Raw genomic sequence first — 16670 nt, forward strand, 5'->3', positions numbered from 1 at the left:
GTGAACCTTGGTTCTGCGTTTTCCTGCACAGCCATTGTGTTCGTTAAATTAAGAGACGTACGTGTATTTATGAGCCTGTATTCTTGTCATGTTCACGAGGACCCTGGAGGAACGAGCTCGTACCTGCGAGAGTTTCTTCTGTTGATGACAGAGCACAGCGAGAAGCTGGATTCAACACGTGTGTGAGTGTGTCAGGCTTGAATTAGTCCCACTTCAAATCTCAGTCCTGAGCGTCTCCTGCACGAAGCAGCCTCGTGACAAGCTGACATTTTAAAAGCCTTTACAGGAGCTGTGTGTTTTCCACCAGGGCTGAAAGCTTCCACTCTCTCTGTCAGAGCGTTGTAATGGAGGGTAACTCTCTCCGAGGAAGTGGGTGGAACAGAAACAGCCCCCGACCGAGGAAGCTCCAGCTCTTACAGCCTGGACGTCTTTTAGGTCGTTTTCAGACAAAGCTGGAGGAAACTCACACATGTGCTCATCCGGACATTCTCCTGAGTTCTTACCAGGGGGTTGGTCAGAGAAAGAGGAGATACAGCCCCCTCCGGAGAAGGTCAGCAGATTATCCAGAGTGCATGTCTGAAAGCGAGGGATCAATCTTCTGTGTAAAGGGTAAAAGGGTCAACGCACTGTTTCATTACCCTTGTGAGCTGCCGTTTTGATATCATCGTCATCCTGGTTTTTCAAAAGTAGAAGTATCCATATTTGTAGGAGTTGGGGGTGGAGCCTGAGTGAGAGCTGGAGGATACTACACCTACACCCGTTGGACGGTTCTAGCTGTCAATCACACGGTATCCACGCCCCCAATACATACGGTGCTTTAGGGTCTGTTTGACTCTAAATTATCATAATTTACATCAGCTGTATTGAAAAAGACTTGAAACTAAAGATTGAGACATATAGTCGAGTCATTTCCTCATAGACTTCTATAGAAGCAACCAGTGGAGTCGCCCCCTGCTGGTCATCACACAGAAAACAGGTTTCAGGCATTTTTGCATTCTTATACAGATTAGACACGAGATGTCTTTGGTTGGATTTTCTTTAGGGAACAAACAACACACCTTCTGTGCTTATAACTGCAGCACACACACACCAGATGTGGCACATAAACATAAGTGTCGGTCACATCACAGTAGACAGGATGTGCCGATCTGTGGAGCAAATATAATAAAGCTATGGAAGGTCAACACCTGCAGATGCTACTGCGTTGGCTCATCTTGACAAAGGTGTTGATCACCCTGCTGTGCTTTTGACTTTCATACCACGACGTTGCCAATAAAGATGAACTGTTTAAGACAGTTTAAGATCCCGTTCTATTGATTCTTCCCCAGGAGAAGAACAGGTGGGTTCGCTGAAAGCTCTGCACAGTGTGACGTCCTGACTTACACTACACAAACAGATATATATATATATATATACAGTTCAAAGTAAAACAGTGAGTGAAGAAAGTTGTTTGTGCAGCCGGCCTTTCCCCTGACGCACACTGACATATGCTGCAGTGAATCTCAGAAATACAAATAAATGGTGATAATGCAGACGATAGGTGGAGGCATCTTTCTGTAGACATGTTTTTTGTCCGTGTGTGAATGCAGAGAACAAATACACATACAGGCTGAGCTGCACAATATTTCAAAGGAGCTGCACCACAGTGTCTAAGAGTTGTTGTGGTCATGTGAGAATGACTTTTGTCCAAATAGAGACAGATTCAAGTAAAATGGATTTATAGCTACAAGAAATGATGATGGCAACACAGTTACAACAGCGACACAATAACTATGATGGAAAAAAGTGTTTCTTAGTGTGTTATATGAGTTTTGAAGTTAAAATCCTGAACTCTGCTCCTGAAACACCTCGTCAGGTCGATACTTCTGCTTTATCGTGATGTCACTTGCAGAATGCATCTCTAGCGCCCCCTAACAAAGCCGAGTGAAGTGAGGGAAGAGTTGAACCAATCCCAACAGAAGGATGGCCTTAAAGAGATGGTAGGTAAAACGTGAAGTGTTTGAGACAGAGGCTGAAAAGAGGAGCTGCTTGAGGAAAGTGATAAAAAACCTTTTCACTAATTAAAATGATCAACCGGAGTCTGAGCAGAATATTTATTTGACCATCATTTAGCTGTAATACAAGGAAATATGAGAATAACCAACTGAACCAAGTGAATCTAACGTAAACCGCCTCCAGTGAGTCCAGTGATATCAACAAACCACCAAGACCACATCCAAAAACTAAAATTAAATTATTAAATATAATCATTTGTACACTCTTCAACAGCTGTTAACAATTTTTCATTATCTACCACTCCGGACACCAGAGAATCACAAGGCCGACACACAGAGATAAACAACCATTCAATCTAACTTTCACCAGTCTCCAGTCGACCTAACCCCAGTCTGCATGTCTTTGGACTGTGGGAGGAAGCTGACACTGGGAGGGACCCAGGAACCATCTCGCTTCGAGCAAACCCAACTGTCGACCAATCAAAAAGAAAGCAGCGACTGGGGTTGTGTCCTGGAATGACTCTCGCTGGACAAACACGAGTCAGACGGGTTGGAGACTGATTACGACCTCGGGGGAACGCCGGGGGCTTTGTACTTGACGAGGATCCATTCAGTCATCATCAGTGTCAGGATCAATGAATCCATCTGACACGTTCATCCAGCTGCTCCGTGTCGGCATCGACCGCCTCACTGTCTTAGTGTTAATCCCAGATCACAGACGTCTGTCTCATCTTAATTTGTGTCTGTCGAGTTCAGTCCAGAATCCAGAATCATGGTTCATTTGTGCCACTCTTTAGTTGTTATTTCTGGCATTGTAACAAAAAATATAATATTTTCTCTACAATCTCTGGACAAAATCTTTAATATTCTCATATCCAACAGGCCCATAACTCACTAACTGACTCAGCTCCTTCTCTTTCCATCTGCTCCAAGTCCAGCAATGAAAAATCATTCCTGGCTTTGTTCCTCTGACTTCTTGTTTTAACACTGGAAACCAGTGGAACCCAACATGGCAATAATGACTTTTTAATTCTGATGTACTAAATCTACATCTTTCAAAATCTATTTTGTACCCACATCTACTCATGTTATCGTTTATCAATCTGTAACCAACGGCAACAACGACAACATAACTCATCTCCTGCCACGTGAGATCCGTTCGTCTTCACACACCAACAAGCGGAGATTCGCCCGAGTCCAGGCCGGAGATGGATAACCTGTCCAGGTGATCATTAGACCAACTGGTATCGATTAAAAAATCCCATCAGCCTCCCAGTGATGATAATTTCGTTCAGTGAGAAGCTTTTACTTTGAAACAGAAGAATGTTTTATGGTCACAGAGACACGAGGGGGGTGGGGGGGGGGGGCGAAGGGAAACAGAAGAAGAATCATAAATCACACGTGGAAACAGTAATACATCAACTTCAGTGTTGGAGTATCAGTGCGGCTGCTGTCACGTCCATGAAATATATCTAAATATTCCTTGTAGTTGCATGTGGATATTTTTTTAACTGAGCCCTGAACCTCTAACCTCCGTGAAGTCAAACACTGTCCCTGTGTGATTGTGAGTCCGCGGCTCGACTCTAACTATCCACGAGCTGATGGATGTGATGAGGTGAAAAGCTGCTGGTGCTTCAGCCCACGTGGTTCCAGCTTCTCAGAGGAATGGGTGAGTTCCTGTAGAACCTGTGAAGTCCAGAGGTGTCAGCGCTCTGTGACGCTTCTATCAATGAAACCACCAGGAGGTATAATGAGAGGAGAAATATGTGGGTGCGTGGTAGTCGAATGTTCCAACTACGTATTTCACAAACATTAATAAAAGCCAACACGTTAAAATAAACTCTTAACGGCTTCCATTATGCAAAGGATGGATTAGTGTTGTTGGAAATGCACAATATGCACTGAGGCTGATGTTAAATCTGTCAACGGGGATATTGATCGTCGTTAGTGCCAGATATTTTCCTTCATTGACTCTGCAGCTCCTCAGGCTGAATTCTGATTCGCTCATTTTCATTTTATATTTAGCTCAAAACCTTCTACCCCACAAGTAATTTGATCAATAAAAGCTCAACTCTTGCTTCACACTGATAAAAGAGAGTAAATAATAACTCTGATACGAATATGACTATGAAGCTGCCACATCTGTTCCTGTGCTCATCTTGTTTTCAACAGTTATGATTTTATAAATATAGAAATGTGTCACGTATACTGAATATAATCTGTACATTTTTACACAACTTAAAATGTTCTTTACCAACTGCTACCATGATTCTGTTCATTCTATCACTAAACTTTGTATTAATATACCTAACATCTGCACCGACCATCTCTGATAAAACTGGTTTCACCTTTCTTCTGCAAATAACTATAATTTAAATAATGAGAGTATTTGACTTCCATATGTGTCGGATGACATTAACAGCTCAGGTTCGATCCTCAGTAACAACTCTCCGCAGGTGGTCCAGCAATTTCAGACAGGGAATGAAAATGTTGAGGAAAAACTGACTTTAATTGATCGTTTTCACAATCAGCTTCATAATGTGTCCGGACGAGTGAAAATGGAACATGACATAACGACAGAAATCGTCCCGTATGGTTTTTCTGCACCGAGTCAAATCACTCAATAGTTTCTGGAGCTCTGAGTGCAGGAGGATAGTGTTTCATGAAGTGCACACTAATGTAAGTTAAACTGGGCACACTGACAAAGTCCCATTTCAAGAATTTCATACATGTCTGTTTTCTAGTCTGAAACAGAAATATAAATATGTGTTTCAAGTTCCTGCTGAACCCAAATAATCCTGCGTGTTGTTGAGGAGTGGACATGTACGACTGGATTAGCCAACGCCCGGTGCAGACACGCTTTTCAACTCTTAACCAATATTAAAAACGTGAGACACCACAGATATGCTGACAGATTTAACCGATTTGTAATATAATCGTCAGACCACACACTTGTCATTTGTAGGAAACGATTTGACAGCGGCGATTCCAGAGACTTTCACAGAAACTCGCTCGATCAAACGTGACTTCAGGAGGAAAACAAACATGGAGGAGGATCTATGTCACCAGCGTGAAGGCGGAATAAGCTTCTGCAGTGAATAAAGAGATATCAGGGAAATCAGAGGCATTAAGATTATTTTGTAAACCCCTCACACTTCACACTTTGCCCCTGAGATAGTTGGAAGGGGAGCATGCGGAGAAATATGCAGATTAAATATGCAACAGGCCCCTGAGGAGAACATGTTAAACGTCACGCTCTTATCGCTGTGAAACATGTGCTCTATGTTTAGAAATGCTAATAGGTCGAGAGAGTAATGAGTCAAGTCCATGCACTGGTAAGAGCGACGCCACTGGGAGGAGATAAAGTCGTCTCTGACGCGCCTGGAAACAAATCATGTTTTTATCATAATGGACTGCTGCCACTTGCCATCTGACCCTGAAGAACATTATTCAGGAAACGCTGGCGTTAATACTGCTGCAGAGATGATAACAAAGTGAGGACGAAAACACAGAGGTGACTGCAAAGAGGCTGAAACGGGTTATTTACTCACAGTCTTGTGTTCTTCATCATATGATCTCTTCTGTGTTTTGTGTGTGTTTCATGATGAGCGACTTCCCGTCAGACTCGGGGAACCTACTTGAGTACGTGTGTGGATCCGTTGATCTGCGTCGCTGTGCAGGGGGCGGCGGAGCCCAGGATGGACGGCCGGCGGTACCTCTTCCTGCCGCAGCACAGGATGATGAGGAAGGCACGGCGGAAGGACCTGTTGAGGAAGGCGTAGAGGATGGGGTTCAGCATGGAGTTGATGTAGCCCAGCCAGAGGCAGGCGGCCCACAGCTTGTCCGGCACGGTGTAGTCTATAAAGGGGTCCACCACGTTGGTGATAAAGAACGGCGCCCAGCAGAGGCAGAAACAGCCCATGATGATGCACAGGGTCTTTGCCGCCTTCGTTTCTGTTCGCATGCGGTGGTTCCGCTGATGGTCGGCAGAGTCAGAAGCACCCGCTCCCCCCGCCCGCTGCAGCATGCTGATCTGCAGGGCGTGTGCACGGGCCGTGATGTAGATCCTCTGGTAGGCCAGCACCATGAGGACCAGGGGGATGTAGAAGGCCACCACCGAGCAGGTGAGGGCGTACGGCTTGTTGACCATGAAGACGCAGGACGTGGAGTTGCTGGCATCGCTGTGGCGCCGCTCCTCAATCTGGCAACACACAGAGAATAGTGAGGTGGTTTAATACACACATTTCAATAGAAGTGAAGGATTTTGAGGATTCTTAGACAGTAAAGCGTCCTCGTGTTGAACCGCTGAACACTCGGCTCCGCTCCGCCTTTAAAACGCCTCCAGACTCCACAACAACCCACTTAAAATCCCACACTCTCCTTATCTGGGTGTGTGTAGTAGAAGGGGAGCTCATCTCCTGAGGGAGAGGGAGGCGCCGCACGTCACCATTAATCACAGTCGAGTCCCATCCCCGACTTTGCTCCGCTACCATCTCATCTCTGTGGGAAACTACAGCTCAGGGCTGCAGCATGAATAACACAGAGATCCACTCAGATCTGTGCGAGGAGGCCGCGCTGCCTTTTGTGAAAAGACCGAGTTGTTTTTCGTGAATGGGCCGACATAGCTTGAGAGTAAAATGTTCAGTATTTACATTTTCCATCTTCCACGCTGCACACGATGATAAGAGCCCAGAGTGAAAATACAAGAGAGACGCATATTTACCACAAAACTTATATAAACACAAAAAAAGATCTGCACAGAAGGGACAGTGTCACCACCTTCAAATAGAATATATATATTATGATGACTTTGATATGAGCCAAGGACGAACCCATTGAATTTTGAAGCGGATTCAAACAGGGGGCAGATCCAGGAATAATTTTTCACCTTATGAGACATGTTTTTCGTGAATTATAGATGTCTGTAAATTTCAGTTTGTAAGTCTTGCATAATGATTCACAAGGAATAAAAAGAAAATCCGGCATATTGGGGGAACTGGGACCTGAACTGACCTGATCCCATATTCTAAGTCTTTACTGGGGACTATGGACACATTGCATCACCGGTCCTGGGTTAAACGTCCACACTCTTAAGTCCGAACTCTAGAAAGTAAAGTTACGCTGAACACAAACACACTTCTACACTTTGACTGACATGATTCGGTGTAAGGCTCCAGACTGCGCTGCCTGACGGAGCAGAGCTGTGGTCGGGAACCTGTACAAATACAGATCCGTGCGCGTGTCTCCTGAATTCCTGTTGCTTCAGTTTTGGATCCTCAGTTTCGTGCCAGAGTCGAGTTGCTACTCAGAATATTCAACAGCTCTAATGAGACCCACAGAGAGACGCCAGCGCTAACTTTAGACTGCTGGTCTGCTGTGTGTGTGTGTGTGTGTGTGTGTGTGTGTGTGTGTGTGTGTGTGTGTGTGTGTGTTAGACAGAGAGGAATGATGATGATGATGATGATGATGATGATGATTTGCGTGTTTCTGCCAAAAATGAGCCGGCCTGTCGTCCCGTTGACAGTCGCCCCAAAATAAACTCTTTCTCTGGCCTTCAGATAAATGCAGACGGGGGCGAGCGAGGTCAGTATTGGCAGGGGAATCTCTCTCTCTCTCTCCTCACACAGTCCTGCAGTCATCCATCTTTGTCTGATCACCTGTTTCTCTCTCTCTTACTGACTTATCTGTAACTCTTGTTTATGGCATGCACCGCCAGTGAAGAAGAAAGTCCTCTTGATTGAAATAAACTAGACGAGTATTGCAGCAGTCTCTCTCCTCTCTCTCTCCTCTCCTCTCCTCCTCCTCCTCCTCCTCCTCTTTCTACTTGTTCGTCTCATTCAGGGAACATCGTCTTTCTTTAGCGAATGATGTCCACAAACTTATCACACTCTGTATTTACGAGTTCACACCATTATTTATATATTCGTGATCATTTGCTCCGTCTTTAAAAAGGTAAGAAAATAAGTAATGGTTTGTTTATCGAGCACTTTTCAAACAAAAGTTACAAATTCCTTCAAAATAAAATAATTTAGGAGTTTAGCAGAAGTTATAAGTTACAAAAAGAAAAGGAAATCAACAAAAGATCAAAAACCGCCAGGTTAGAAAAGTGGAAATATTCGATTTCTGCAGGATCTTTAATCTCATGTTCAATAATAAGAGAAACCTCTGATAATCTGATATAAACTCAATGTGCCCAACATGATCCGTTGTGTTTGATTTCAAATTCAATGATTTCCCGACTTTGACAGTAAATCGATATTTCTCGCGACCCCTCGTTCTGAGTTCTGTCCTCACTGTGGATACGAGCTCTCCACTGAAGAGTCACTGCTCCTCAGTGGATTGTCTCAGAAGTGAAAAACTGACTCAGCTGACTCGACCTCAGACGACGACAGGAGGAGAAAACAGTTTTTCATGTTGGATCCGTTTGTATTCTATGTCTCTGAGGCCTTTTCTGTTTTCTCTCTGACATTAAACACAACTTGTTGCACGACAAAGCCTCTGACTCACCTACTTTACATTTTTAGAGTGAAGTGCAGAGACAGCTTGACCCCACGTCTGTCTGACATGTTGATATCGTTTCCACAGAAACCCCACGAAGCAGTTCTTCCGTCTTGTAAACGATGCTCGTCGGGACCACGGCTTGTTTGTCAGTCATGTGGAGACTAATTGTTGAAGATGTTTATACACAACTTGTTCTGTTCGACTTTTGTGATCTGTCTTTTTTCTTCCCTGCAGGAAACTCTATTTTTGGGCTCGTCTCCATTTAAAAACCATCGCAGACTTTTCCCCCCGACTCACCAGGTGGTCGATGCCGATGCTGTTCCAGCCCTGCATGATGGGCAGGAAAGAGATGACGGTCGGAATCACCCAGCAGCCGCCGATCATCAGAGCCACTCGCATCGGGGTCATCTTGTTCCTGTAGACCAGCGGCTGGCAGCAGATAGCGTAGTACCTGAGGAAGGGCGGAGGACAGAGGATGAATACGAGCAAAGGGAATCCAGACGTGAATCGGTTCATCTGCTGAGTCAAGAGTCAGATGTGTGGATGAAAGCAAAGTTAAACATGAAGAAAAAGTTTGAGTTAAGGTCAGTTTTTTACACTAAAGCAGTAGTTTTTGCTCAGCAGCAAAATTATTTTGGATAATGTAGGTACACAAGTCAACAAAATGCAAAAAAATAGGGTTAAACAGTTTTTAGATGTGTTGCAAATCTTCCCAAACATTGTGTATTCTTATGTTTTCTCCTTCCCTATAATCCTGTGTTGTTTTAAAACATTACTTCCATTCATGCGATGACTAAATCATTTACTTAAACACTTAAACCCCGATAAAAGCAGCGAGTGAAGAGTGACAGCCTGTTTGTTTGTGGTCTCTTCTTCTGTCACTCTTCCCTCTTCCCTCTGCTCCGGCTTCTCATTTCCATTTTTAATCAGCTCAACAGGCAGTTTCCTGCAGGAGCATCAGCACAAATATGCAAACCACCAATAATTAAGCACAGGAATGTTTTCAGGAATCCGATGTCTTCACCTCTGCTTTCTTCTCTCTCATCGTTATTTTCATTCCTCCATCTCTCCGTCCTGTCAGCTCTCTCTCTCCATCCATCTCCCACAGTTTCTCATTTGACCTCAACCTTTCAAAACCCACATCTTCTTGAAATTGACAGTTCCACATCTTTTCCTCCCAAAACCTCCTCTGAAGTCAAAGTGGAGGATCAGTATCATCGAGACTAGACCCAGAACTGTGTCTGCATTATATCTGCTATGAAAACATATATATTGTAGAATAAACAATGCTGCATTAACATTGTTTAAATTGTTGTTTTCTTCATTAAAATTCTAAATATTTGGTTATGTTTGTGTTTTATTGGTTAAACTGTCAAATATCAAACTTATATCTTTATGTCTGTTAAAAAGAACAGATATATGTTTGTCATGTGGACTGTTCATGTTCGGTCTGATTGCTGTTTCCCTCCTTTAAACAGTTTTATAAAGACCCTTCAGTGTTTGGACAAACATTGTCCCTGCACCCGACTGGTCTGCACAGAGCGCCGACCTCATCCAACACCTTTGGCATTAACTGAAATGTCAGATCCTGTCACCTGACTCAGTGTCGACCTCATCGATGCTCGTGTGGTTGAATGGGAACAAATCTCTGCAGCCAGGGATCAGAATCTGGGGGAGATGATGAGATCTGAATAATGGAGGCTGGTGCTCGTGTGTTTTTGGAATAGAACCAAGTGTGTGAGCGTCCACATACTTGTGGCCATGAGTCTTCCTCTGGCTTGGACCCAAGTCTGTCAACCTCATCCTCTCTTCCCTTCACTTTACACTCCTCCTTTACAGATTCCTCCCTTTTATACAGAAACAGGGTTTGTCTGCCTTTTGAAACAAGTGAGTTAAACTAATGTTTGCTTATGATCCTGAGCCAGAGAATTATCTGACAAGCTTCATCTCTGTCTGTGAATCTCTGTTTCATTTTATCTGCAGCTCCTTCACTGTCTAACACACACACAGGTGGCAGAGTCAGAGTGTGTGTGTGTGTGTGTGTGTGTGTGTGTGTGTGTGTGTGTGTGTGTGTGTGTGTGTGTGTGTGTGCGTCCATGCTATCAGCCACTACAGCAGGAATCCCCAGCATGCTGTCACACAGTGATATCGCTAAGACGACGCTGGCGCTAAACTGCATGAATGGAATCGCACGGATGACAGAGAAAAACTGTGAATGAGCAGGGAGAGAGGGAAGGGGTGAAAGAGGAGATAGAGGAAGAGAGAGTGAGAGAGAGAGAGAGAGAGAGAGAGAGAGAGAGAGAGAGAGAGAGAGAGAGAGAGAGAGAGAAGGAACAGATGGAGTGAATGGACTATTAAAAGGAAGCAAGGGAAATAGAGGAAGGAGAAAATGAGGAAACGCAGGAGGAAGCAATAGAGAAGGAGGGGGGAGAGAGAGAGAGACAGAGAGAGAGAGAGACAGAGAGAGAGAGACAGAGACAGAGAGAGAGAGAGAGAGAGAGAGACAGAGACAGAGAGAGAGAGAGAGAGAGAGAGAGAGAGAGAGAGACAGAGAGAGAGAGACAGAGACAGAGAGAGAGAGAGAGAGAGAGAGAGAGAGAGAGAAACTAATCCCTTTATGGAAAAATTCAAATGACAGATGCTGCATCAAATCACTTACTGCAGCAAATACTCTGCATGTGCAGTTTGCGTGGCCTGGTCACTGACTCTGTGTGTGTGTGTACTTGTACTTATTATATACTGGTGAGGACCATGTTGAGCATAGACCTGGTTTGAGGGTTGGAAATAGGTTTAGGTAAGAGTGAGGCATTTAGTTGTGCTGGTTGAGGTTAGTTTAAGGGGTTAGGGAATGCTTTATGTGAGTGTCCTCACTATAGCTTCTGTCAGACGTACTGAACTCTGCAGTTCCACCGTATTTTCTCCGGAGAAGTCGATGTGAGAACACAGCAGGGGATCGTCCACCGGATTCACCACGACCAATAAGAGCTGATGACGGTGTCGTGTTGATGTCGACATGATCACATGATCTCTGCAGCAGAGTTAACATGTCACTTCCTGTCTCTGTCTGCTGCCGTCATCGCCGCGAGATGGCAGCGTTCGTATTCTGGAATATTTTGGTTTAATTTCTGGCAAGTCCATCTTTATCTACAGTCTATGTTTGGCTTGTGAAAGCCCTGAGCTGTGTTTAGAGTCTCGAGCTGCAGATGATGACTGATTGGTGTCGTTACGATGATGGGACTTTTCTCCTCCCGTCTCCTACTCGATGCGTCCAGCTCCCAAACTCATCCTCTCCCCAGCGGCTGCATTTACACATTCCTCTCAGAGTCGACTGAACACTGCGCTCTGCCCCAGCAGCTCTAAACCTAATCCAGCTAAGCCACTGTGGGTACTTTGCTGCCTCCTCTGCTATGATCCCACCTCATTACCTACATGTGCTGCGTGGCATTTCATCGCCATCAGTAATTTGGAGGAGGTGTGTGTACCGTGTGTGTGTGTACTGTGTGTGTACGTGTGTGCACTGTGTGTATGTGTGTGTGGCCTGCATGTGCTGTGGCATTAAAAAAAAAGGTCAAGAGATTCTTTCTCTATTTGAATTCCCAAAATAGTCGTGTTGAAAGGTTGCAGATGGATTCTTTAAGTGTGAATGTGCCCCCCCCCCCCAACCCCCCACGGAGTCTGCAACATAAATATGGATTCTTGCACCGCGTGAATAGCGACGGCCACACACACACACACACACAAAGACACATGCGATACATGAAAGAACCAGCAGTGTACACAAACACACACACACACACACACACAACGACACACACACACACACTTGCACACATGTTAACCTGGGGCAGATTAGAAGCAGACGTGGCACGCTCGCATGGCAGCGGGTCCTGGCTCTGAGCACTTTAAATGGTCCCTGCTTCCTTTAGATCTACAAAAACCTCTCTCTCTGTTTATCTCTGACGGTTTCATTCAGACAGTATTTATACGGGAGCTGGTTTCTGAGAACAGACGGAACCCAAAACATGCTGTCGCGTTCCTGAGGACTGAGATTCTGACGTCAAACCTGAGAGAGGGTTTTTCCTGAGTGAGCTTCCACTCGGCCGATCAATGGTCAAACCAAAAGGTTTCTGAAGATACACAGAACCACCGACTGGATTTAAAGATGGACGACATGACAGGAAACCAAAGCGTCATGACAGACACGATTAATGGTTCTCAGAGTCGTTCTTCTTATCTCACTAATGCTCGTTTAAGTGTTCATTTCTCCGTCAAGTTTGGGTTCAATTAGCTTTTGTATGATGATGTAAACGTCAGGATTGACTTGTGATTGGTTAAATGCCACAGCTTCATCTCTCAATCGCTGCTGCACAGACTCAGGATTCAAACAAGTTGGCAGCGTTTATGTCCTGGATACTTTGTCTTTATTAGTGGACAGGAGGAGGAAGTGGGGAATGTGTCGTGCACATCTGGAGATAATAATATTTTGGTCCAAACTTAAAATGGAAATTCAAACGTACACAATTTCACAACAGGGAACGAATGGGTGGGATCGTCTCATTTTGACACACGACAGGGAAACAAGATTATAACACAACACTTCCACATTAACTGACGTTGTTCTTCATCGGTGCAAATCCCTGAACTAATTTCTAATTATAATGAAATTTCCAAAAACGATTGTTATGTAATGAACACGAGAGCTTTGAAGCCTTGAGGCAGCTCATCACTTTTTAAATTTAACTTCTGAAAATGATTTAGTTCATGAGCAGAGCAGAAGATTTGTATTAACTGCTCTTGATCATTTAATAAGTTTAGACAAGTGTTTCTAAATCTAATATCTACGTTTAGAAAAGTGTTTTGATACTTTAATAAGTTCTATGAATCTAAAAAAGTATCTGGTCTGAAACACGCAGTCACATTTCGGCGATTTACACCAACAGCTGTAATTATGTGGAATGAAAACAAGACGATGCAATTATGAAGTCAGTCCGTCCATATCCTCTTTATCTATTCAAGCTCATTTACATATGTTTCTGTTACTTCTGTTGTCACGTCTCTGTGCACGTCTCTGTGCACGTTCGCCTCTTTGTGTCGGAGCATCCTCCTTGTGGCAGTTCTGTTATTTTTAGTTTTAATTCATTTCCATTCAGCTCTTTTCAGCGTCTTTCAGCTCGGGCTGGATGAATGAGAAGCTGCATCCCGCAGCTGTACACTCACTTTCTATACGCTCTCTTTTTCTCACTGTCTTCTTCCCCGTTTCCTCTTCTTTTCTCCCAGCATCCCTCGCTTTTATTCCTCTTCCTCTGTCACACACACAAGCTTTTCTTGTCTGTCAGCCAAGCTCTTAAAGCAGGAAAACACCACAGGCAACAGATGTTTCTTTTTTCTGTTTTTGTCCCTGAACACAACACACAACAAGCATCTTGTACTTTCAGCTTTTATATTTTTTTGAATTCGTTTTTTTCTCCAGTGTTTCAGGTTTGGTTTGTGACCTCTGACCTGCATCGAGCTGGAGAAGCAGGATTTAATCAGAAAGCTGCGAGGAGCACAAGGTGACGGGTCTTTCTCACAGAAGTGGTTTTGTCACCGTAGGAAAAGAACGGTTGTAAATAATCAGATAAAAAACTGAATTCCATTTTAGCGGTGGTGCTTTCAGGGACCTGGTGTTGTGCATCGACACAGATGAATAGAACAGAAGCATTATTTATTAAATGAATGTCTGCATTCAGATCAACTATAGACACAACCTGAAGCTTCTATAGATCAGAATATTAATTATAATATAGGAAAATTACATTAATAATTACAGTATAAAAACGTTAGCCTAGCCTGATAGTAATCGACATGTTCCTATTGATGAATATAATATTGCAAAGAATCTTTATTACCTGCAGGTCTAAACCCCTCTTTGCTTTTAAAGACCATAACGTGTAAAACCCTGTAGATTCTGTTTGGTTTTACTTTTTCATTTCTTCATCTAATCCTTCATCTCTCTCTTTGTCCTCGTGTTGGTTTCTCTCTTCCTTCTTAGTCACACTTTCCTGATCCCTTCCCTCTTTTCGGTTTCCTCCTCTCCCCCCTGTTGTTGTGATGCGTCTGTTCCCTGCTGAGGAATTTTGTGACTTATCTGTAACTCGTGTTTATGGCATGCACCGCCAGTGAAGAAGAAAGTCCTCTTGATTGAAATAAACTGGACGAGTATTGCAGCAGCCTCTCTCTCTCTCTCTCTCTCTCTCTCTCTCTCTCTCTCTCTCTCTCTCTCTCTCTCTCTCTCTCTCTCTCTCTCTCTCTCTCTCTCTCTCTCTCTCTCTCTCTCTCTCTCTCTCTCTCTCTCTCCCTCCCCCCCCCCCCCCCCCCCCCCCCTCTTGTTTAAAGAGCACCTTCAGATGGAAGCTGCTGGCCTCTGTTTGCAAACTGGCCTGTTTCCCTCGATGCTGCAGAGGCACCTTCACTTAACCTGAGGTGTTGTAGTGGAGCTGCTCACTGACCCTCATCAGTGGGTTGTGGGCAGAGCAGCCTCTCTTACTGGAATCAGCACAACTGAGGCCAAACTGTGGCACTAACACACAAACTGAACAGTGGGAGGTTCTGCCTTCACATGCATATAACACATAAAACCAACGTTATATATAAATGGATCCTTTTCCATAGAATATAGCTGTAAGAGTGAGCAACGAGCAGTTAAAAGATACTGAAATCAACAACGGACAAAACACCTGAAGAATCAGGGAGGACGATGCCATCAGAGGAAGATATGGGAGTATCCTGATTCACAGAGGCAGCAGGGGCTTGTGGGTAATAAAGGGTGATTGTCTGAGTCTGAACTGGTAATGGAAGTTGTGTAGTTGCATTCAAACCCATTTCAAACTGTCAGGATGACGATTAATCCAGTCGTCCGCATGATACGATGTCTAATGTCTGGTGTGATAAATTCACATCCCCCTCAACACACAGCAGATAATAACAGAGAGGAACAGAAATATGATCATAGAAGTGTCAGAGTGTTTGTTCACAGACCCTGTTAACAAACATCTTCACAACCACATCATCTCTGAGCTTCGAGCTTCAAACTCTGACACCCGACTCCGACATCTGATCCCGGCTGAAAACGAGCTCCCTTGAAACGTTCGGATGCTTTTGATCATTTCACGTCCTGGAACACCGAGCATCACAGATCCACAGGAAACAGGATCTCCTTCTCAAGCTCTCGACTTTCCACCGTGATGTAAGATGAAAACCTGAGTGTGACGACCTCCAGGTTCTTTTCCTCTGTGTCAATCACTGAACCTACAACTCTCTGACATCGTCTGACATGAAGCCACTGAACATAAACACGAGCACAGAGCGCTGCTGCATCACTAACATGTTATAAATATATTCATATATATGGTTATGATCTGTACTCCTGAGATACTTCCTCATTCTCTTCCTACACCTCATCTCTTTTATTTTGTATTACCATTTTTAATGCATTTCAATTAATAAATGTTTTACTGTTTTTATAAATCCAAATACTACTTGTTTTAATATCATTTCTGTATTTATGAGCTTTTATATATGAACTTTTATATAAAGTATAGAAAATATATAGTTTTTATTCACCTACGAGAATATCTTTTATAATTGCATTACAAACTATCATAAGACACTGATTATCCAATCAGAAAATGTCATGAAAAACATATAATGTATAAGTTCTGCTTTGTAATCTTTCTCTCTGAATCGTCTGATACGTTAATGCCGTCGGGCTGAAACTTCTCAGGTTCTGTAAACGTCTTTTTTCTTTTCCTGCTGTTTCAGAGGCAATAAGACGAGTTTATCCCGTCTATATCCTCACTCAATCCGTGCTTTCAGTCCGGAGATCCTCTCACGGGAGTTAATATCGAAGCTGTCGAGATGAAGACATATTAAATTCTCTCCACTCACCCACCTCACAATAGACTCAGACTAATGTCTCTGCCCTCGACCAACTTTCTGTGATGAGGGAAAGTTGAGGGAACTAATTCTGTCTTTTACAGGAGTGTGATAATAAAATATTAAAAGTAAAAAATGTAGTTTTAACATAATAATACAACTAAATACAAGATTTGAAAGTGGCAAAATAGACCCATGGTATGTTTGTATTTGCTTTCTTGTGAAATGGGTGAACTGACACTGTGATCCTTGATCTTCTTT

The 16670-nt window shown here is 43.6% G+C and overlaps 1 protein-coding gene across 2 annotated transcripts in view; it reads right to left on the reverse strand.

The window, feature by feature from the left end:
- The window catches only part of htr4 (5-hydroxytryptamine receptor 4), a 103705-nt gene that overhangs the window by 22168 nt on the left and 64867 nt on the right, over positions 1–16670 (reverse strand). For both annotated transcript variants that reach the window (XM_034598297.1, XM_034598298.1), the window contains exons 5-6: positions 8793–8946; positions 5633–6195 (exon numbers count right to left, since the gene is read on the reverse strand). In XM_034598297.1, the coding sequence (XP_034454188.1) occupies positions 5633–6195; positions 8793–8946 (717 nt within the window). The remainder of the gene's footprint in view (positions 1–5632; positions 6196–8792; positions 8947–16670) is intronic.

The sequence above is a fragment of the Hippoglossus hippoglossus genome, chromosome 10, assembly GCF_009819705.1.
Source record: "Hippoglossus hippoglossus isolate fHipHip1 chromosome 10, fHipHip1.pri, whole genome shotgun sequence".
In the NCBI taxonomy this organism is placed as follows: Eukaryota; Metazoa; Chordata; class Actinopteri; order Pleuronectiformes; family Pleuronectidae; genus Hippoglossus; species Hippoglossus hippoglossus.